Source organism: Danaus plexippus, chromosome 8, assembly GCF_018135715.1.
Source record: "Danaus plexippus chromosome 8, MEX_DaPlex, whole genome shotgun sequence".
Lineage (NCBI taxonomy): Eukaryota > Metazoa > Arthropoda > Insecta > Lepidoptera > Nymphalidae > Danaus > Danaus plexippus.
This window is the reverse complement of record NC_083542.1, coordinates 2,894,203-2,918,537: the sequence shown is the minus strand read 5'-3', so window position 1 is coordinate 2,918,537 and position 24,335 is coordinate 2,894,203. Positions and strand designations below refer to the sequence as shown.

The 24,335-nt window shown below is 30.4% G+C and overlaps 1 protein-coding gene across 1 annotated transcript; it reads right to left on the bottom strand.

The window, feature by feature from the left end:
• Positions 1–1,855: 1,855 nt before the first annotated feature.
• On the bottom strand, positions 1,856–22,766 carry LOC116776822 (uncharacterized). Its single transcript, XM_061521397.1, has 46 exons — positions 22,667–22,766; positions 21,732–21,888; positions 21,301–21,547; positions 20,913–21,016; positions 20,395–20,564; positions 20,259–20,328; positions 20,055–20,186; positions 19,657–19,867; positions 19,408–19,586; positions 19,170–19,247; positions 18,984–19,091; positions 18,058–18,199; positions 17,516–17,658; positions 17,137–17,310; positions 16,525–16,752; positions 16,277–16,378; positions 16,041–16,202; positions 15,734–15,835; positions 15,551–15,642; positions 15,344–15,461; positions 14,827–14,946; positions 14,650–14,748; positions 14,241–14,348; positions 13,828–13,923; positions 13,657–13,745; positions 12,810–12,933; positions 12,540–12,734; positions 12,401–12,460; positions 11,921–12,149; positions 11,431–11,484; positions 11,160–11,311; positions 10,096–10,215; positions 9,665–9,880; positions 8,797–8,871; positions 7,908–8,097; positions 7,751–7,825; positions 7,519–7,655; positions 7,140–7,292; positions 5,215–5,348; positions 4,932–5,049; positions 4,641–4,765; positions 4,247–4,512; positions 4,116–4,180; positions 3,490–3,649; positions 2,729–2,925; positions 1,856–2,159 (listed from the first exon to the last, which is right to left on the bottom strand). The coding sequence occupies exons 1-46, from the start codon at positions 22,708–22,710 to the stop codon at positions 2,049–2,051; spliced, it is 6,231 nt and encodes a 2,076-aa protein (XP_061377381.1). The 5' UTR covers positions 22,711–22,766; the 3' UTR covers positions 1,856–2,048.
• Between the last annotated feature and the right edge of the window lie 1,569 nt (positions 22,767–24,335).

Here is a 24,335-nt window from a genome sequence, read left to right as displayed (position 1 = left end):
TTGCAAGTTGCTGTTAAAGCGTTTCCGACGTAACGTGGGATGATGTCTATTGGAGTAAGCGAAAAAGGACAATGCTATTATGATGCTTTAGTCTCTAATCCAGTCTGAGAGCCGACACAGACCAATTAGATTGTAATAGGATTACCGCATTAATGGAACTCGAGAATTAAATCAATGGGATCTGTTATTTCCTGTATTTACCAGTCGTATAGGAAGAAATAAACCAGTTTTCAAATACAATGACATGAATAAGGAAGTTATTATAATTTATAAGTACGCTTTTAATCAGAAGTCAATCAGTTTCAATTAAGAGTAATTTAATTGAATGAAGAAATAAAAATTGTGATCATTAAAAATGATAACGATTTCGAGTGAAACGAGTATGAAGAATTTTTATTTGGTTCGTAAAATAATAGCATTGAGAGTGTCGATGTAAATATTTTTAGTCTAGAATCAAAAACCTAAGAACATTAATTTTAAATAAAAATTATATATCAAATAAAGCCGCGTGTGCAGAAACTGTTCTCGGAGCCTATTAAGTTGAGAACATATTAAATGGCTGCAACATGTGGGCGAGCACTAAAAGTATTACATAAATTGCGCACTGCAGTGTTTTCTGCTTATCACGGCACCCGTTAAGAAAAAAGTGCTGTATGTCCTTTATATTCTAAAATTAGTACACTGTTATGGACTCGCCTACTTCTCAAGTTACATGTATAAATCTCGACTTATATTTCACTATCTGATCCATCAGATAATATTTTCTATTTTTTTATATTAAGGTTAAATAAGGATGAATATGTATGGTACGATATTCTTATTTGTTTGCAAATTAAAATCATTTCAGTATTTAAAATATAATTTTATGGAAATAATCATCATTTGCTACGTTACTAGTTTATCGTTTTAACCATTGTTTGGTGTTTTCAAAACACCTTTGGCTTTGATCTTTACTCAGTCTTAAACCGGAATCAAAAAATTATTATATTTTTTACCAGAACCATTCAATTATATTAAATTTTAAGATGTTGTATACTTCTTTAGTATGTTAAACCTATAGCTGGTTACAGAAGGGATTTGGATCGGTTTATTTAGGTTTTTCATTAACTGCAGCCGCTTACCATAAAAATGAAATAGAAACTTCTCGATCCTAACAAACGGACCTAAAAGTTCAACGAATCCAGATGGAACTTCCAAACGAGTTTCTGTAAGTATATTACGGTACATAACACGTTTGTATGCAAATTTTATTCCTAAAATCCAGCTTGATGGAAAACGGTCCCAAGTATTATCGGGCCAACCCAAGAAAGTTTTGGGTCGAGTTGATATCACTTTCATTCAGAAATATATATCATATCGGCTAGCTTATCAGATATTTGTGTATGACTCTTCAAACTGCGCAAAATAACTTGAAAATATTTATGAACGACATAACGTAATCTACATACAAACAAGTACAAAGTTGGTTTTCGATTAATTGGGTGAAAACTTATCGAAGTTGTAGGTAGAACAAAAATTATTTTGAAATTTCACTTCTGCTCCAAATTTAGATTTATATAGTATTAATACACTATGTAAGATAAAATTAAAGTGTCATATTGAATTGAATGGTAAATGAAATTAAAATTAAATCATTATACCCAATACGCATTTATTTGAAAGCTGAAAATAGTTGAGGTATAAATCACACAACCTGTGAAAGTCTTGACATTATTTATAAAAGTACTTTGAATCATTTATCTCAAATAAGACAAAAGGCTCAATTATAAACGAATAGTGGCAAGACTAGAGAAAGAACTATAAAAAAATTATAATAAGAGACGATTCAGCATATGCCGGAAATAAGCCGTAAACGTATATTTCAACATATTTTTATTATTATTACGTAGTAGAGAACAAAAAAGAGATAACTAAATGTTTATTAAATAAAATATATGTAACACTAATATGCATTTGAAATTTGATACATTTTTTTATCTTACTGAAGATATGAACATTCATTTTTAATATATTTTTAATAAAATAATTTAAATGAAAATTGTAATAAATTAAATTCGCGTAAATAATATTTGTGCCCTCTCTGCTATAATCCTTTGAGCGTCCGGGAAGTATGGTAATAAATTTATCCAGGAATCCAGGCTCAACGTTAATATGCTGACCTACAAATGAATAATGAGATAAAGTTACGGGAGATTCTCAATATTCAGAGTAATATGACAAATCTCATATATATAATTCAGGTCAGAGAAAGTAACGGGTCTGATGGCTAAGTGATCTGTTGTATTGAAAAATATTTTTCAACTTTATTGACACATATGTATAGGAACATTTTCTTTTACAGTTTTTCTGATATAAAATAGAGGTTGAACGAAAACATATTTTTTTTATTGACTAGATCAAAAGAAAAAAGTACGCTCGAACGCATTTAGTATTCCGAGCACGTTTCAGTTACCTAGGAACAGTTTTACGCTTCCCACAACATCTGTTTGTACTTTCGCGTCATTAGAAATAAAAGTGTTTTCAAGAAGCCTTTGTAAGGTATGCTCAATCGAATTATCTTGTTACAATTGTATAATAGAAACAAAAAATGTAATTTTAATTATATTATCAGATACCCAACAGCGGTTTAAGAACGGAAATAAATTTATAATTATTTTCTTTCCACTAGCTCAAATGTCTGATAGGTTAATTAAGTAACAAAAAAACATTATTGCAATATTTTTATAACCTTGTTTTGAGCTCTGTAGGAAAAACAGTGGGTGATTCCTCGATTCAAACCCTGGAGTATTCCGAACACGTCTCCAACACCTAAGATCTCATGTGTGGTTTCGGTTAGGTCAGATTTTACTGACACCACGGACACTGTTCCTGATGCTACCCAATGCATTCTGGCTTCACTGTCCCCTGCTACTACTATGTAATTACCTGAAATATAACAAAGACAATTTGTATACCATCATGATACTGTCAACATGTATCATGATGGTAAGTCCTAGCACATATACGTATACACATACCGTCACCTAGTTACCCATTAGATTTTATAATTACTTATATTTACTAATTATTTAATGTTATTTTAAAGCCTGCGAAATAAATATGAAAAGCGAACAGGATAATTATATCATCGGAACTTCCGTAAAAATATTATGTATAGTGTAAATCTAACAAAAAAGGAGAAATAGTAAGATCAAATGGACTAGGAACCAATACAATTTACATTCATTAATAGATATTGAAGGTATAATTATATTCTCTATATAAATTTTCTTTTGAAATGAGTTCATCTAAAATATTCATACAAACTGTATCTACTATAAGGCGAAGTTGGCAAAATCAACAAAAAGATAGGTACGATACGGTGCAGAATAACCTCACTATGAATATGTCAATTTATTAATAAAATTGATCAAGTTACTTCGGGACAATTTTATAATTTAAAATTTAATTTACTTCAAATTTGAAACAGATGTATGAAATCAAACGTACCAGGGAAGAAAACAGAGTATTCCAGTAACGCTGTTAACTGACGTAGAAAAGGTTGGCCGGTGTCAGCAAATAAGAAACAATTCCTTAGATGTTGACCAAACATAGCCGTCATTAAATCGCATCGGAGAACGTATGGAGTTCTCGATATCAATACTGGCAGCTAAAATAACGAAATTGATTAATATTAATTTTAAATATTCGTAGCAAAGGCGCTTCTAATGGAAGTAAATATTAATTTTATTATTATAAATCAAAACAGTAAAAAAATTATTCGAAATGAGAAATAAATATAATAAATGAATAGAGATGTCAAACAGAATAACAATAATAGGGAGTGTAAGTTAAGACGCTGTAGTGTCGGCTTGTAATTCGTTTATTTTTTTCTTATGAAATAATAATTAAAACTCAAAACCATTGTTATTATTCATAATTCCAAGCTACACAGACACTTGAAAAACCCTTAACATACAAATGTTAAACTTATATATGTTTATTTTTTTTTCATAAACAAGAAGTTGAGTTTTAAAAACACTACGTTTTCAGAAATTTAACTTATTGATTTAGTTGTTTCCAATATCATATAGTTATACAATACAGATGGTAATAATTTTAACATAAACGCTTACCTGACGCCCTCTTTCCGTAACCCATAGCTGCTGAACATATTTACATATTTTCTTCAACTGATAACCTATAAGAGAGTGTGTATTGTTATTTTAATTCTATACTAGAAAGTAAATGCTTAATATTCTCTTACTTGACAGTCCTTGATTTTTCAGAACGTCTAAGAGCTCACCAGTAGCCCTTTCGTATTTATTCAAAGCATACTTGGTAGAGTATTCAACCTGCATAGCTGTTGCAATAACAATGGCAGCCAACATTTTGCCGGATATCAATGATATGGCGAGAATAATTATTGGTAGCAAATAATCTACAAGAATTTCATCTCCACCGGTAGATGTAAGTTCAGCTACTATGATATAAAATGATGTTGTGTAATCCCATTCCGTCTGAGACGTGTCACTGCAGCAATCAATTAATGTCAATAATAAATACTATACTATGTTAATAAAATTTAAACAATCGATTATATAATATAATTATTGGATAAATTGTTATTATATGTTTAAGGTATCATGAAAACAACTCACTCATCCAATATATATAACTTCAACGTTCTTATTGAGTTGATCGGTGTGATGGCTGTAAGCGTTACTAACCAAAGACAAGTAAAAGTATGAAGCAATAATACAACGATAAAGAACGTCATTGCTGTCTGTAATAGACGAGAAATTAACTGAGAGCTAGCTCCTACAACAAAGCCTACTTTATGAACGCTCGATAAGGTTGGAAATGTTCACAATTACTTCTAAAATATTGTACAAATTAAAACAATACTTATGACTTGTAACATTGTATAAACTTATGTAATAAATATTTACCTGAAGCTTTGTTAGATTATTGGTGAGTTCGGCGGAGGTGGTGCGGTAAAACTCAACGAGGTACTTTATTCTCAATAGCTTGTTAGCACGCAGATAGTGCATTGCTGTCACTGATTTACTAAAATAATTTACAAACATATTATTCTGATTCAAAATTAAAACTAAATTAAAATTATATATTTTCTACTTTTCCATTTTAAATTATGAATTTTGTATTCATGAAATGCATTTTCTTGTTCATTTATTATATATAAATTATAATTGACTGTACACTGGTACGTACAAAAAACAAAAGCCTAGCAATTCAGTGGGTAAGTTGGCTACTAAATCGCTCCACATCCACAGCTTATGTCTATAGTATCTAGCTCGGCACTTGCTTGAATCAAGAATTAGGTCACCATGCCTATTGAGATATCCCTGGAACAAAGGTATTTCAAGCGGTCGGTATTTATAAGTCGAAAATGAAATTTTGTTGTATGCATATTCATTGAAAATGACGTTTTATTAATAGCTCTCTTTCGTATATACATATACATATGGTGAGATACATAGCTCCTCACTTCTAATCTTGTTTGCGATAAATTTAATGAAATTAGGATGCCGTTTTAAAGTTTCAAGGATTAAAAATTTTAGTTCTACACATAAAATGGTTATAGCATTTGTTTTAAAACAGCAGGTCAATTTAATCATATTTTGAATTTCTATACGATCGTATTTTTGGAAAAAAAACATTTATATAGGGTTTTCCATTAAGGGCGCTTGATCTTTGAAATGCAAAAAAAAATACATGTAGGAAAGATATTTGCGAAATTTTTTTTTATTTGGAAGGTCTATCGACCCCATTATGTATGGAATATGACATCATTCAAATGACCGCCACGGCTTCGGTTGGTGGCGCGCACACGAAAGGTCCAATTTTCGATGACTCTGGCGCACAAATCGGGCTGTATTTGATCGATGGCGTGGCGTATGTTGACTTTGAGGGCATCGGTGGTTTGCGGCTTGTTGGCATAGACCTGCGACTTAAGAAAACCCCACAAGAAAAAGTCCAGCGGGGTCAAATCGCACGATCTCGGTGGCCAGTTCACGTCGCCTCCGCGCGAGATGACCATGTCCAGAAATTGCTCGTGCAGAACTTCCATCGTAGCGTGTGCTGTGTGGCACGTAGCGCCGTCCTGTTGAAACCACATGTTGTCCAGATCCATATTCTCGATTTCAGGCCAAAAGAAGTTGGTTATCATCGACCGGTATCGCTCACCATTGACGGTGACGGCCACACCATTATCGTTTTCGAAAAAATACGGACCAATCACGCCTCCGGCCCAAAATCCGCACCAAACAGTCACTTTCTGCGGGTGCATTGCCACTTGGTGAACCTCGTGTGGATTGGTGAATCTCGTCCCAAATACGGCAATTTTGCTTGTTGACATAGCCATTCATCCAAAAATGCCTCTCGTCGCTGAAGATGATTTTTTTGCCAAAATCGGCGTCAACTTCCAACTGCTCTAATGCCCAGTCAGCGAACACACGGCGCTGTCTATGGTCATTAACCTTGAGCTCTTGGGTCAGCTGGATCTTGTACGGGTGCAGGCTCAAGTCACAACGCAAAATTCGCCAAGTTGTCGTCTGCGAAAGGCCGAGTTCCTGTGCGCGACGCGGAATTGACTGCCGCGGGTTTTCGAGGACACTGTCGCGCACAGCGGCGATATTCTCGGCAGATCTCGCGTTACGTTGACGCACGGGAACCGGCTGATTGTTAACTGACCCGGTTGACTCGAATTTGTCCACCAATCGACGGATAGTCGACTCGGCAGGACGATCATCGCGACCGTAAAACGGGCGAAGTGCGCGGAACGTTGCTCGAACTGAAGACCCATTTTCATAAAACAATTTTATGATTTGCACGTGCTGCTCGACACTGTAACCTGCCATGGTGGTTTGGGAGGACGGAATGAATATAACACACTGCATTTGACAGCTGTCACTCAAACAACATGGCCGCAATCAGCTGTCAAAGTTCAAGCGTCCCTATTGGAAAACCCCATATAAAAAAATAAATACGTAATTTTGTACGATCATGTGTTAACTTGCGATTTGTGATATCATAATTTAAAGTAATGATATTTATTACTATTGACAACAAAGTATAATTTAAGAAATATTAAATAAATTGTCTCGAATGTTATTTATTATGTTATGTATACATACCCCATGCATTGATAAATATATTTTGACGTAGAAAAACACGTCGAAGAAGTATTGCAGCCAAAATATAATGAAGCAGTCGTTTAAGGTGACCAGCTCGTACAAGGCAAGCACGTAGTTGGCTGTTGCTATCGCGCAGGTAATATAACCATAACCCTAAAAATATATATATATTTCAATTGGTTATAAAACATATTAATTATTTTTTTATGTAATTAAGGCTCTACAATTATTTATCTCCCGTGTTTAAATTTACGCTGTGGCGTTAAGATAACGATTGGGCGAATTTTGATTCAATAGGAGAAAAAAAATCAAATATACTAATTAAATTTCTTGGAATAATTTTTCAGTGTTTTCTTCAACCACTAGATAACTCAAGTACCTGGTATAACTTAGATCCAGGTTTCAATAGGTTATTCATATCCATATAGCTCTGATACGTCATCACGCTAACAGAGGATTTTGCTTGACTTATATTGCTTGTCGATTGAGCCGTTGTCAGCTTATATTGAACACCCCCTGCCCAAGTTCACAGGAAAAAACATTTAGCTAAATCGTTTTATTTTTAAAAATCATTTATTTTTACGCGGACATATTTATTATTACGGTATTACCAGTCTCAAATCTGCTAGAGCCACTTCTTGAATCGAATGCGGAATCCTGTGATAACAAGTCCAAGTCAGAATCGGCTGTAAAATGTGAGTTAATTAATAAAATAATTATAATTTCCTGATACTATGTAATCGTGAGTTGAATATTTGATCCGCTTACAGGACGAAGTATCTTCATTATCCACTGTTATAGGTAGGATGTAATTCTTAGAAACCTCAAACGCTCTATTTAGCGGTTCTTGTATTTTGGGATAGTATTTAACTAAATTGAAGAAAGTCTGAGCAGGCAGAACTAACAGGTCCAAATTTCGGCTTGCGTATATCGCTACTTCGGAACTCGAAACTGTTTGCTGAAACGAGTTTATATTACAGTTGTATGTTTCTTCAGTGTATAGATGTGTAACATTGCTATGAAATAGTTCCAGCAATAAGATAAGTTATAAGATTTTCATTGTAGCTTAAGGAATTAAAGCTTTTTAATGACATTTAAATCTTGAGTTGATGCAACTATGAATTTCTCAGACTGGCGGTAACATGAGGAATGCGACTTGAGCTTAAAAGAAGCCTTAAATTAAGACGGATAAAAACAATTAATATCTCATTGAACTAAATCATACACAATAATTATTCTTAAAGATTGTGACTGAGTTGAATTCGATTTAGAGCTCGTTGACTGTTAGATAAAAAAATTCAAAATATATAAGTTGTTATACATTATTTATTATAATTTTATTGCACGCCACTAAAAATATATAACAAAAAGACATACTTAGTAAAGGACGTCTCACTTCTTATATATTGCCAGTAAACTCGCGAAAATTTCAAACAAAAATACTTCAATATGCATTAAACTTATATATGTATATATATATATATATATATATATGTGTGTGTGTGTGTGTGTGTGTGTGTGTGTGTTTGTGTGTGTGTGTGTGTGTGTGTCAGACATTTTAAAATCGCGATCACCATAAGTATGGTTATTGTGTTCAAAATTTTTTTAAATTAGAAAATGTAATTTTTACTTACGACATATAAATATGTATACTTACTCCAGTAAAATTACCAAACATTCCACCAGGACCCATGCATGTTATCATTTCGTTGTATGAGTTCATCACGTCTACCTGAACATAATATTTCGTTAATTCATTCTCCTCAATAAATTTTAATCATGTCTGAAATCTCTTTACGCAAATAATAATAAAATGTAAATGAAACTAGTGTTATTCGGATTTACTACGCGGATTTTATTATTTAAAAACTACATAATCCCGACGTTTCGGTTACTTTGCAGCAACCGTGATCACGGGCAGACGAGGTGTGACGAGGTTGCTGCAAAGTAACCGAAACGTCGGGATTATGTAGTTTTTAAATAATAAAATCCGCGTAGTAAATCCGAATAACACTAGTTTCATTTAAATGAATACTCGCGAAAATCTTAGATCTCATTAATAATAAAATGTGTTTATTTAGTAAGATGTGATTACGTTTACGGATGTTAGAAGGTGTTCATAACTACGTGGACTACAGATATAAGTGATACGGAAAATTATTGTTAGCTCAAATGATTGAGCATAAGTTCATTTAATTTATTTAATTTTATGAATACAATAATAAACTTACTTTTAAAGAGAATTAGTGTTTTTTAACAGCATGAAAATTTATTTTGGACGTACTATAATATTATAATGTGTAGACAACGGGTTAATTTTACTAATATTATACATAATTTAAAGTAATATAATGACAATTTATAAGGGCAAAAAAGGCAAAATAGGATGTTGTCGTTTTTATTGAATAAGTTTATTTTTGATGAGAGATTATTATGTAGTATTATATTTTGTATCATTAAACTTTTTAAAATATTAATAGACCTTATTTCCAGGCTTTATATATTTACTACGTGACGTTACTCACCTTGCCCCTGTAAATGATGTAAATATTTGATTGTATGTCCTTGCATTGCACAACCGTGTCGCCCTTAAGAAAATACATTTCATGAAGATGCTGCGTAATGACTCTGATGAAAGACCGTTCCACTTTACCGAACAACGGCACCTCCCGAAGAGCCCGTTCATACATGAACACAAGAGTGTCTTCCATTAGCGCACAGTTTAATCCTCGACATATTTTCTATAATATCAAGATCTCGCATTTATTACGTTCAAGAAAAGTATTGTTTACATTAAACCTACCTAACGAGGTTCCACGAGAAATTAAAACAGCTGTCGGTTGGATAAATAAAATACTTATGTATGTGAGTAACACGTTTATACACCAAGGTATATGGAAGAAAAAAATAACTCGTATAACATGAAAGTTTTAATTAAATTACTTCTTTAACGTACTTGTGGGTCACTGCCATGTGTCCTTTTCCAAACATATTCGAAATACTTCAAAGTCTTTATTGTAAGTATGGGGTCGACATTTGCTTGATAAAGAAAGTTAGCCAAATCCTGAGCGTTTTCCTGGAAGTTATATTTACTTTCTATTCAGTAAAAGTATTTAAATCTTATACATCTATAAAGTTTTGTAAAGAAATAGCTGTTTCTAATTAAGATTTAAAGATAGGACTACATATTTGTGAACTAAAGTGAAGAAGCGATTGTTGTAGGTCTCGTCCATTTAACTCGTATTTTGCGGTTTTTGTTTTCTTGCAAAGAAATATGATCATAATTTAAGAAAGAATAAAAAGCTGTTGCAATTTTGAAGTTGTTAAGATTGTAAGATAATATTATGCGAAAGAACGCCTTCGCTGACTTGATTAATCATCACAGCCATTACTTCTAATTCAGCTTAACCAGTCATAAGCACAAAATTATTTTTAACATGTTTTTCCCTTAAAATCGTAAAATTATAAAGCTACGTAAAAAGAAAATATTCTGTAGAATAATTAAACATTGCATTTTGTGAAATTCTCTTTAAAACTTAAATTTTATAATTAAAATTCGTAGTTTAAATTTACAAACAGAGCTGATGCGTGATTAAGAGGTTTTTTAAATAATGAGATCTAAGATTTTCGCGAGTTTTATCATTTAAATGAAACTAATATTTTTCGGATAAGCTACGAGTGATTTATTTTTGTAAGAAACTACATACTCTCAACGTTTCGGTTACTTTTCAGCAACCGTGATCACGGGTAAACCGGAAAAGTAACCGAAACGTCGGCAGTATATAGTTTCTTACAAAAATAAATCACGCGTAGTTTATCCGAAAAATATTAGTTTCATTTAAAAGGTTTTTTAAATACTGCTATATATCGTTTGAGTTCTTATATCTTAATGTTCTCAAACTTAATAATACGCAACACTGTACTGAACTAATACAGAAAGAATATCTTTATTATTTCTAAGTATCAAATTTATTGCAATATTTTTTTATTAAAAATATTAGAGGGTGCGTAAATTCTTACATTGTGTTCCAATAACGCGTGAGACGATGCACTGCGAGTTGAAGCTATGTAGCCGAACATAAACGCGAAGTATAGAACTCCAAAGATTTGCAATGCCATTGTCAACCAAATGTCAGAATTGTTAGGAATAGCAACAGGCATACACCCACAACCTGTTAAATATTAATTATGGTAATAGAATAAGGAGCTTTAAAACAAAGCTATCAAAACATATCCCTTCATTATTACAGTCGTAAAATATTGAAGAAATAATAATTTGAAAATCAATTACCGACTAATATTTCGAATAACCAGAAAAATGTGTAAATGTATTCCGAGACGGCATCTGCAAAGTATTGATGAAGAAAATTTTATGTTCAAAATTGTTCAATACGAAAAATAAGCTAAATATCAAATATATAATATAGTATAAATTATTATTTTTAATCTTATCTTTATTTCTAGAATCATAAATAAGTTCATTACACGAAATTTTAAATAAAAATAAATGTATGTTCATTCATTTATTTTTATTTAAAATATCTTTTGATGTACAATTTGATTGTATTCTACAGATACGCGGCACTGTCAATTTTATATATATATGTGGTTATATGGTTATGACATGGTGCTTAAATGATATGGCAGAATGGTAACTTATATAATTTATATTCTGTACCCCAAAAATTTACACCAGTACACCATATGGAATAAATTATATACATGCATTTATATAAATAAATAAATATATATTACCGTACAGTTTATAACAAGGAACTTACATTTGATTCTATGATTTTCGCTCGAGAGCACCATGACACTTGTACAATTAACCATAATTAAGTTACTTGTCGACACTGTGTATGGTGTACAAGAGTTCATGAAAATTAAGGCCGTAACAAGATTAACGATAGTAACAGCAACAGGAAGAAACTTCAGAAGAATAACAGCTTCATTGACTCTCATTATATCACTCTCCCAGAAATTGAAAGCTCCTGTGATTCTAAAAACCTAAAAGAATTAATTATATTTTTCAATTCATAACAAAATCAAATAAATGAAAAATAATTTTATACTTTTCGCGTTCAGACTATACTAGTGATTTTTTTCAAAATTTTTCTGTTGAAATACTTAATTAAGGACATCAAACCAGTGAACTGATTGGGTGTATTGATGTTTAATGAGACCAACTGAATTAATGTTTGTGATAAACGCTTTGTTGAAATTCAATAATTAATACTGTGGAATGAATTCCTACTTACGAGAATAATGCGATTTATTCGATAAAGGTCGGATTCGGAGTTTTCATTAATAATTTTAAACTGAAAGTATTAATATATTTATAGTCAACATTAACAAAATAATAAATAGCAACTTTTTAACAAATAAACCGTAACACACCAATTCTTCAAAAGGCAGAACGCTTATCAAATCAAGAAAAAAGGCATGTTTCAAATATCTCGTCATCGTCAAAAAGGGATGTGTTATTAGGAGTGATTTATCATCGTAATAAGCAACGTAAGACATCACTATTATATCCACATATAGAAAAAGATCCACCCAGTTATATCCGCCGCCATTTTTACTTTGTTTTGTCTACAAACACATTTTTTCTTAGTTCAAAACTTAAAAATGAAGTTATATGCAATAATGGTTTATTTACATACTTACAGCAATATTATAGGGGACAATTAATATGTAGTAAATTGCCAAGAAGAATCGTAGCGTGCACCAAAGTTTTATAAAAAGACCATGTGGTGTTATACATCCGGGTAGAAATATATATCTTAAGTATCTGCGGAGTAATACATTAATGTTTCTGAAATTATATATTAAAAAGAAAATTCGAATTATAATAAAGATTAGACCCAAAAGTATGATGACGCTTAAAAAAAAAAACAATAATATTAAATTAATTTTTGGAAAAAAATTGGTATTTTATAATAAATTTATCACATTATGCTATATAACTTAGACTATTATTTAACCAACTTCAAAAAGGAGTAACTTATAAATATATATGACTAAAGGTTCGTTACGGCATTGCATTAATTCTAGGCCGATATTCTTTTTTCTTCAGTTAGTTCGTTCCATTGTCACCAAAATAGGATATAATTGAAGGGTCTTTCAGAAATGATGATGAATCAAAGGGGAGAGAGATGATGTATCAAAGAGGTTAATCTGAGGCTGTAACAGCTACTGATACATATGATTATATAGAAATTAATTAACATTAAAGCCTTGAAACACTTCGTTAAGGACTTATACAAGTAATGAAGGGTTTTTTCGCTTTATTTAAATAACAATTTTATGAGAACAGGGGCTGTTTCTGATTACACGCGGCATATTTACGTTATCACTGTTACTTCACTAATGCTGTTTCGAATGGACTAAAACCAAATATACTTTACGTAAACATATATGATTCTTAATTGATATATCACTTAAATTAACTAAGATAAATATATTATAATTTCACAGTAATCATATAAATGATTTAAAAGATTTTCATAATAACCTCATGATGCCAAGTTTGTTAAAAGTTTCTAGAAATTCCTCTTTGCCTCTATGTCCACTCAATACAACAAAACTTTCTTTTATTTCTTGCTTAAATTAGTAATATATAAGTGATTAATTCAATAGTAATTATATAATTATATACAATATAAGTATGTTTAAAAGTAAATACCGTAAATCTGTTCGTTCTGGTATCAATTCTACCCAATAACGGCTTACCATCTACAAATTGCGACGCCTCCTTTTCTATCTCAGGATTCTTTATTGTCTACAACCAATATTATAAACATTAAAATTTACTATTACTCACTTAGACTTTACACAATTGACCCATAAGTACGAGTATAAAGCTTTTAAAAATCAAAATGTATCTATTCCTATTTTCAATATTTTTATAAAAATTTACACATTTTTTTATATTAAAATGGCCTGTTAACTTCATTTATCGGCGAGCAACATTCTACTCAAGTGCGGTCAAGATATTTTGGGGTTCAATGGAAATAAACTGAGAGACAGACGAACATCGAAGTAATATGAAACTCTAACAAATCAACATGAAAATCTTATTTGAAAATCCGATCAAACCTCAAAAATTGGATGTTTTATATCAGGAAACGTACTCCAGCATTGAACGAGAGCACTGTATTCTATGTGTAATAAGCTGCAGTTGGTGCAAGTCAGCACAGTGTGAACCTGTGAAAAGTTTGAAAAGTCAGTCAGTCAGTCAGTCAAGTCAGAAAAGTTGAACAGTTCAATCTTGATCCAGAAAACACAGAGTAAATATTTATAGACCAACTTTGAATCGTATTTTCGTAAGGTTTTTTTATGGAGTAGGAGGCTATATGGCTCATAAGCCATAGGGCTTTAGGGCTTTATAATACTTTATTTTCTTTGATTCTATTGACTTAAAAAGTACATTAACTTTACCACGAGAGAAAGGGATAGAAACAATAAAGGAGAATCAAAAAAGAGTGAAGAATGTAATTAAAAATACCTTTGGAAGGCCATACAACATTTCTATAACTCCAATAACGCTACCAGGACCAATTGAAGACTCGACTTTGCCGAAATGATTTAATTTATTACAATGACCCTTGAAAAAAATATAAAAAAACATTTCATTAATATATTAAGAAAAATGCAATAGCGAATCAAAAGAACTTAAAAAAACCTTTGTTAAAATATACATATCCCTCCCGATATCAGCTGCATGTTGCAAAACTTCGTTTTCGGGTAAAACTAAAGATTTACAATTAGAAGCTAATGTTTGTAGAAAATCATGACTGCAGTCCTGAAAGAATAGTTTAGAGTTGTTACAGCGAAACCGATTCTTAACATTACATTATATTAAATTTAAAAAAAACCTACACATTAATTTTCATTTAACGATTATATTAATTTCAGTGAGCCCATAGAGTAATCGTACGCAAAACCACCGGCATAAGTTTATGAACAACTGATACTCATTCTCTGATCGACAGATTTAACCAACCATAGTTAACAGCCTTCGCAATTAAACTGACTTTCAACTGAAGTAAACCGAGGCTATTCTCACGCACGAACTCGCGCCCACGCCCACGCACACATACATCAAACTTAGAGTAACCCTCTTCTTATGTCGAAGGTTAAAATGTTATACTAAGGCCAAATTCGTAACAAAAAGAATGAATTATTAATTAAATTCTAACCTGAAACAGAGGGCAATATTGAAACGTTTCAATCATTTGCAGAGCCAGAACTTCTTGTTGAATATTGCTAGACATGTCTTTAAATATTTCTTCACTTGATACAGCGTTGTTGTAGTACCTTGTTTATAGTTAACATAATATTAGATTAATTTATTACTTTATCAGAAAAAATATAATGCTTTCGTTATCTTTAAAGTATATACAAACCATTGCACGGTAAAGAACTTCTTTACTCTAGATTTTATTTTTCCGCTCACGTGGTTCACAGAAAGAAAGTAAAATAAATCTCTCATTGAATCCTATAAGAATTATATTTCAATCATATTCTAATCAATAAATTTATATTTTTAAGTACCTTTTGGTTCTTTTTACTACATTTTATATATTCACCTTAAATTTTAATTTTCTCTGAGTAGACAGCAAGTAAAGGGAACTTATTTTAGCTATGTAAAAACAACTAACATAGCATCCAAAGGCGATTAAGATTATGACCTGAAATATTTACAACACTTACCGTTTAGAAGCAATAAAAAAATCTATTCCATTTTTTGCAAGCTAAAGTAATACATTACAAATTTTAATGAATGTAAAATAAGTAACCCAGTGTATTATATCAGAAACCGAAACACATTCTCATGCATAAAAACATCATTTTATCATATTTATACTATATAGTCAATTAATATTTGAATAAGACCAGAATTATATCACCGGTCCCTGGATACACATTGGATGATCCACTGCCAGTGATGATGGCTGTTCCAAGACAAAAAGCCGATGTTTTTGGCCTTTCATGCTTAGCATCGTTTGTAACGAATATTTTAGTTTCCCAATAAATCAACGCAGCCATCCATGAATCCTATTTTCAATAGATTTAAACATAAGAATCTAAAGTGTTCAATTAACAAGTGCTCATATTATATAAATATTTACCTCACGACATAAGTTTTTAGGACAAGCGGTTAGATATAAAATAAATCCAGACCAATAACAAAATATTATGAATAGCAGAAAAAACTTCAACAGAGAAAGCATCTGAAAATATATGCATAGCTTCAATAGTTCATCATTCAGTCGCTTTGTTTAAAAATTTGAAATTTTTTAATAATGTCTATAAAGTTTATTTACCTCGTACATAAATTAAATAAACAATAAATGTATAAAACTATATTTTTATTCACCTTGGCATTACTGTAAAAATTATTTTGCCATTTATCCAAGTAGTCCCATACATGCCATACTTGCAACATGGGCAACATTGCAGCTATTTGAGTAGCAATGGACTCATTTTGAGGATCCAGAGTGTCAGTGAATATATACAATGGAAACACAGATATTATATCTAAATAAAACCCCATAGTGGCCATCTTTTCTTCAATTATCTCACGTACCGTAAGTTTTCTAACATTCTGTATTGTTGAGAAGGATGTTTAAAAGAAATATATTAATGAAATCTTTTAACGTCTTGTAAGGTAACAGTTAAGGATTTAATTTCTTTCTTTTTTAATTCTATCATGAGTTAATTTTAAATAACGTTCTTAATTATTATCACCTTATTAAAAAGAATCCATTTTATTATCCGCTAAACAGTTTTCTCTATTTTTCTGTAATACTTATATCGACTTTTATATTAACTTTAATATTGTAAACTTTTCCAGAATATCGCTAACATATCAAGATAAGTGTGATCAGCCTAAATGTAATTTCTTTCAGATATTTTTTTCTCGTTACAAAAAGTTATGGAAATTCCGTTACAAAACTTACAAAGTGAAATGAAATGTCAAAAAACAAACCTTTTTTACTACCGCAGTAGTGATTTGTGTATATATGTTTAATAAAAGTCCAGCGATAACAATAGTGTTAAGAATCTTCTCCCAGTCAGGCAAGTTACGGTTCGCTGAGAAATGCGGACACAGGAAGCAGATATACAGCACCATTATAAAGTGAGTAACATCGAATATATGTAACTAAAATATTGTGATATTTTTTAATACAGATTATTATTATAATAATACCCCTAAATTTATCCACAAATTTTCTGATAAAGCATACTTATTGCTAACATTAAATCTGCTTATCATTTTCCATGATCTATGATGAAGATTTTTATCAATTAAATCAACAAAAATAAAATTAGATTTAATAAAGATCTATTATTTTAATATAGCTTACGAAATCCGTATTCGGTTCCAAAATCCAAGGAAAGTTTGCTCGTAGACAAATACGCGGTTCGTTTATACTCGTTACATTATTAGACAATTGATACAAGTCTAGATATTCCGTAGTAAATTTACGACGACTCTCATTATTTTCGTCTGTAGATAATAATATTATATTATAATCTGTTGATATTATATTATTGATATATGAATATATAATAAACATGTAAAATTTTATAATTCACTAGCTGTGCCCTCGTTTACGTCATCCCAAAATTTCGATATCGTGCTATTTTTATTAACTATTAAATAAAATTTATACAGAAAAGTAACTAGTGTTACGCTTTATACTATTAGCTATCTCTCTGTGAAAGTTCCATAAAAATTAATCCAACAATTGCACAGATTTGACGGAACGAAAAGACAGACAAAGAAACTAAAAAATCGTTTACCGTTATAAAAACAACATAAGTGTTTATCGATATATGTAAATTTGCTTTGCTTTTAATTATTTCATTAGTTATTTAAAATATACAATTACATATTTATGTTTACCCTTATAATACATATGAGAATCGTCGACGAATGTTGGATCTTCCTCTTCTATTCCTGCTAAATGTTCTTTAAGTACTTTCATAGGCCTGTAACGAGTTTTAATCAATCTTGAGTCATCGCGATCATACTTTTCTATCGCTCTCTGGAAGAATATAGTATTTGCATATTAATATAATCAATTACCAAGAATAAATCAGTACGTTTTCTTTCTTTACTTAACACTGCTGTTAAAATTGTAGTAGATTGTTATTATTTACTACCTACCAGGCCGATTTTTAGTTGTGTAGAAAGAAGAAATTTAAATAACTCAAAATATTCTAATAATAAATAGCCTTTATTTATTTATTTATTTGTGTACCAAGAGTAAAAATAGTTACAAAATTAATTACAAAAGAAAAGTGATGCACAAAGTATAACTTATCTCTTAAAAGAGATCTCTACCAGAAACCCTATTGATAGAGGGAACTAGATGAGAAAGCGTGGTGTAGGTACAATAAAAATAGAGAAGGAAAAAAAATAAAGAGATTTATATATAAGCATACAAAAAAAAACATAATAACAGAAAATTTTGATATTGTACATACATAGTTATATACATAAAGTATATACATAAATATACACATAAATTTATACAAATAGTATAAATAAATAAGCATTACATATCAGAAGGTAAAAGTGACAGAAGATGTCTCTTAAGTCGATGTTTAAATGCAGGTGCACTTGGACTCTCTTTGTAGACAGAAGGTGAGTTCTAAAGTTGTGCACCCAGGACAGAGAAGGATTTACAGAAAAAAATTGTATTAAAGGAGGAGATATCAAGAGGATTTTGTATAACACAAAAATGATTAGGAGGGATTCTGTGGGAGGAAAATTTGAAATCCTTAAATCTCTGGGACCACATAACAATAGTAAATTATAGTAAAGACCTGTCTTTTCTTAGCGTCTTTAATCCGGGAATCGACTTTATCTCTAATTTGTTGAAGCAAATGTGGATTTTCACTCATCGCTCGCATGAAATCTGTCCGTCGTAAGACCTGGGAAGGATTTTATTTAGATAACAAATATTTTTATTAAACATAACTTTGTTTTACATAATTTTATTAATATGTTACCTGAAGTTCAACATATGTGGCTGCTCTTACTGTGACTTTCGATGGAATTGAGTAGAACAAACTTATTTCTCCCAATACCTTTAAGAATATCGGTCTTAATTCAAAATTAATTACCAATAATTTGGAATTCAATAATCAAAATAATTTACTGAAGTTCTAACGCGTGTATATGTATGTAGGTATATATTTTATTATAGAACTAGGATTTTTTTAGCAAACTAATAATATTTTAACTAACAGTTCCGTCTTTAAAAGCAATCATCGGACTTTCGTCATCTTCATCCGACAGTATTTCCAAAACTCCTCGTTTGATACAGATCATGCCATTTTTAACCACTCCTTGGTTCCAAACGTTCTGACCTTCCAAATAAAGCTCGTGCCTCATAAGTAATGATATATGGCGCATGAATGATTCATCTAAATTATCACAGTAATACATTTAATTTATTAACATTTTACTAATTCGCACATAAAATATCTATGGTACCGGCATCTCTTAAAAGTAGGGAATCATGAAAATTTCCAACGTTGATGTCGAAAATTAATTCCATTTGTAAAGGCAAGGGTAATTCATGTAAATGTTGTGTGGTCAGTATTCCATCTTTCATCTTCCATAATTGTTTCTTATATCTTTTCGCCTGTTCTATCAAAAAATTTGGTGACCCTCTAAATTTCAGGAAATGGACCATGTGGTGATACTGTACAATAAAAGTATACCTTAATAATCCCTTAAAAGTATTAACAATGACATTTTATATTAGTTCCATATATGTTCCATACGTATAACCTTTCTTTTCTGCTTCAGTTTAAAATTCTCATTTTATACATCTCATACCAACGCAGTGAAAAGTTGTTAACAAAAAAAATATTGTAATCAATAAATACCTGTTCAACAAAGGTCACCCAGCGACTGCTATCAAGAACAAGCCACCACGTGAGGCCTCCAATGAAATGGTATTTAATGCAAACGTATCCAAAAATCATCAAGAGAGAAGTTAACCATTTTTGTTTATAGCTCTAAAAGAATATAAAACCAAATCTGACAATGTTATGATTAATTTTAATACGCTAATCAAATAATTCATTTACCAATGGAAAGCTATCCCCAAATATGCAATTAAACAAGCGGCAAGTACAGAAGTAACAACATGTGAGATAGCTGAAAGAAAATGTATGGAGTCACAGATTTATGTACTTTACAAACTGGTTAAATATTAAAACATACTTGTCAAATTTGAGCTTCTTTGAACCAACAAACCAACCATAAATATGCCATTCTTTCGGATCTAATTGTGGTTTGTTAAAATAATACCATAAACAAGTACTAGCATGCAGTATTAGACCCAGTGAGACAAAGTGTTCTCCAACATACAAGTTTATCCTTGAAGTACGCATCTGTCAACAAAGTAGCCATTTTTGAACGTGAATTAAAAAATAACTTAGGTTTATGTATGCTATTAATGTTGACTAAGAAATAGTTATGATGTGATAATAACGATATATAATACACATGCGTAGTATAAAAATAATGAGATATAAGACTTTCAGGAATATTGATTGAAATAAAATTAATATTTTTTTCCGATTTACGGATGCCGGACGAGATCATGGATCACCGCTGCAAAGTAACCGAAACGTCGGGAGTATGTTGTTAAAAAATAAACATAAACGCGTAGTGAATCCGAAAAAAAATTGTTTTATTACGATTATAAAAATATTATTACAATAAATTATTTCACTTACCGATTCGTTAATACTTTGAAAGAAACCAATTACTCTATATATTCTAAAAATTCCTAGCCATCTTCCAACGAGTATTCCTTCTTGATACTCCGGGATGTGTTTGACTAAAAATATATATAAATTTTCTAGAAGCTTGACAAACACAACGTGAAGAATTTGATATCTCATACTTAATTATTGATCAGAAATTTTAATGTAATATTTTTATTCACAATGTAAAGCGTATGCACTTTCCCAAGAAAAACGCTCTAAATTTATTAGAAAATAGGATAATATAGTGACCCGTGATTTAAAACATACAATTGTTTAACTAAAGTTACTAATTTATAGCATTACATTTATTGTTTTTCCTAAATCTTTTAATATATAAAAGTATGAAATTACACACATATCAAAATCAGTGGCATAAGACTTATGACATCATACGCCAACGATATATAACTTCGTCTGTAGACTCGCATGTACAGTCTTAAAATGGGCCAAAACTCGTGCAACAGCTGTATCATAACATCAAAAAAGAAAAAAATCTCGCCAATCACAAGGGTTACTTCCAGAAGTAAATATGATTGTTCCAAATAATAGGCAAGTAGAAGATGAACAATGTATCCATATATAACAATAAACAAAATTGTGATCTGTAACAAAAAAAAAATATTTATGATTACGAAAATAATATAAAAAAAATATTAAAATATCTCTACGACTAAAAAATTATTTGTCTTTTCTTGTTATATTTTTATAAGTGTTTTGTAAAATTCAAAATATTTTTATATTCTATACGTTTATATATTTTATATTGTAATGAATAAATGAATTAACCTGCCACCAAATTTTCCAAGGCGCTAAAACTATTCTCTGTATAATACCTCCAAACCTTCCCTCCCACAACCATCTTCCTCGTAACGTGTAAGTAATGCCTTTGTTTTTAATATTAATTTTACTGGAACGACCAGTTCCCAGAACTGTACCTATTGTACTAAAAGGTAATATAAATTTTATAATATGAATTACATTTTCAGTTTAAAATTTTGTACGAAGTCGTTTACAAATGAGATATTTTTTTAAATAAAAGATTCTCAAAACAAATTTTAATCAGTTTAAAAAAGTTTTCGAAAATTATGTTTTGCCTACACCATTCCGTGCTGTTTGTGTTTATCAGATAAAGATTGTATTCAGCAATAGGAGAGTGATCGCTCTGCTATAAAAAATATTTTTGTTGTGAAGATAAATTAATAAAATTAAAAAGTTTAAATAAATTTAAAATTATTTTATATTACACTACTATAATTATCGTGACTTTTTTGATTTTTCATGACTAGAATATATAGGCCCTTAAGATCTTTATCTCACTTCAGAAGTTGATCCTTTAAAAGTACGCCAATAACGCCCTTATATAACATTATTAAAAAATAAATATTCTCGTTAATTTTTGCATTAACAATTAATCCTTTTCAAAATTCATTATTATTTCCACAATAATATTAGTAACATTAAATCTGTTTTTATTAAATTTCTGTTTAAATATCTTAACATTTACCAAAAGAGTATTATGAGAAATGAATTACAGAAGTTAGAACAAGTAAGCAAGATTTTTAATATTAGTGAATATTTATATTCAAAAATACTCATTTAGCAAGATGCATATACACTTGATTCAAGGACACAGTAGAGCTTATTTTGTATGACTTGAGTCATGGTGGGCATAACATAGCGTAACTAAATTGTAAAGTAATATAATTTCAACGTTTACAAACCCCGTAACAGTTCCTAGAGATGGTTCACTTATACTTCGAATCATTATTAAATATTCCTGATAACATTTTATGACTATAAGGACATTTGAAACATTGTAATCATGACCTATGAGACAAAAAAAAACAAATGCCATATACTTTTTTTAACTTTGTAAAAAGGTTTAAATAAGATGTTATTCTGAGTAAGACAAACGTCGAGTAGAGATACTATGTATTAAATTAACGTTTTAGATAATTGTTGTCATGATGTGTAACAAATTAAGGTAGTGGATGCTACATAGCATTGAAGAAGATGTAACTAACGCCTCTGTTAATTTCTAAACCGTTGATTAATTGTGCACAGGAGACAGCTTAATCTGAACTCCAGCTGGTAATTTATCACAAGTAGCTTCACCTTAAGTTTAAAGATAAAATGCTAGTATTCTAAATATTGTGTAAAACATACATTCTTTATTGTACTTTATTTTGCTTATTTCATAATCATAATTTATGGATTTTCCTCCAAAATATTAAAGTATATGAATATGAGAATAATATTATGCTTATTATTAGTTTCAACACGGGACTCTATCTGTTTCGTCGAATCTTGCTAAAACTTAAGAATGTTTTAACCATATTTCGCTAAGTGACCATCAGTTTAAGACGGATTAAGTCTTGAGTCTTGAGTCTTAATTCTAACTGCGATTCAAAGAGCTACCGATTTGAGATATGTTTATCTTCATGTGCCTTATTAAACTGACAGAAACATTAGTGAATTGGAAAGAAATGTTCGGGAAGTAACGAAGATATGAAAAAAAAAATTTTACATTACACTTATAAAAACGTTATTAAATATGGTATTATATTGTGAAATTTTACTAAAATGACAACAATATTTAAAATAGAAAGCATTTTGAAGTACTTTCCGAGTTCAAAGTAACATAAAAAAATTATCTTATTAGTTTTAAAAGTTTAGCCTGCACTCATTACTTATATGAATGTAATTACATTTATATAATGGTATATTCCTTTGAGAAACTCACAGAATTTTTTATTATAATTTTCTTGTAATTATTTAATAAGTAACACTAAAAAAACGAAAAGCACCGCAAAATTAAGTGTGTACAAAATGTGTTCATAATCATTTTAATTGCAACATTACGTTGCAAGCATTACTTTGCATATGAGAGTTTAGATTTGATTTAGAAGCATGGTCCTTTTACTCTAAAACCTCAGTGTCATGTTGTTAACTACGTATATATGAATTTAGAAAAATAAATTATGAATTTTACTCCAATATTCAAATAGAAAAATATTAAGTTGTGTTAGGTATAGTAATGATTTATAAAAGTTTTTTAGCCAATGTACCGAATAAGAAAGTAACATAGTAAAACAAAAAAAAGCCGAACGATTCATAGGTTATTCAGACACTATTTTAAAATTCTTTACCATTGAATAAGCGGTTCACTTACATTATCACTGACTTAAGCCCAAGGCTCTATTAGTGTAGATTTAGTTTTTAGTTGCCTGCGCTGAAAAGTAGCCTTTTCCTTCTCAAATACGTGTGCGTCCACACATTAAGTGTAATGAAAATTAGTTCAGCGTTGTGAAAAATCTACACAGACAGACAGGCTAGTGTACGATTAATTTTTACATGAGTAATAATAAAAACATTTTCCACTTAATAATG

Bases quoted from the DNA above. Each gene is read 5' to 3' on its own strand.
- LOC116776822 (XM_061521397.1), bottom strand. From the start codon at position 22,710: ATGATTCGAAGTATAAGTGAACCATCTCTAGGAACTGTTACGGG. The intron at 20,565-20,912 runs GTAAGTGAAATA...CTTTGTTGACAG, and splicing joins TTCAAAGTATTAACGAATCG to ATGCGTACTTCAAGGATAAA. The intron at 15,643-15,733 runs GTGAATATATAA...TAATTCTTATAG, and splicing joins AGAGAAAATTAAAATTTAAG to GATTCAATGAGAGATTTATT.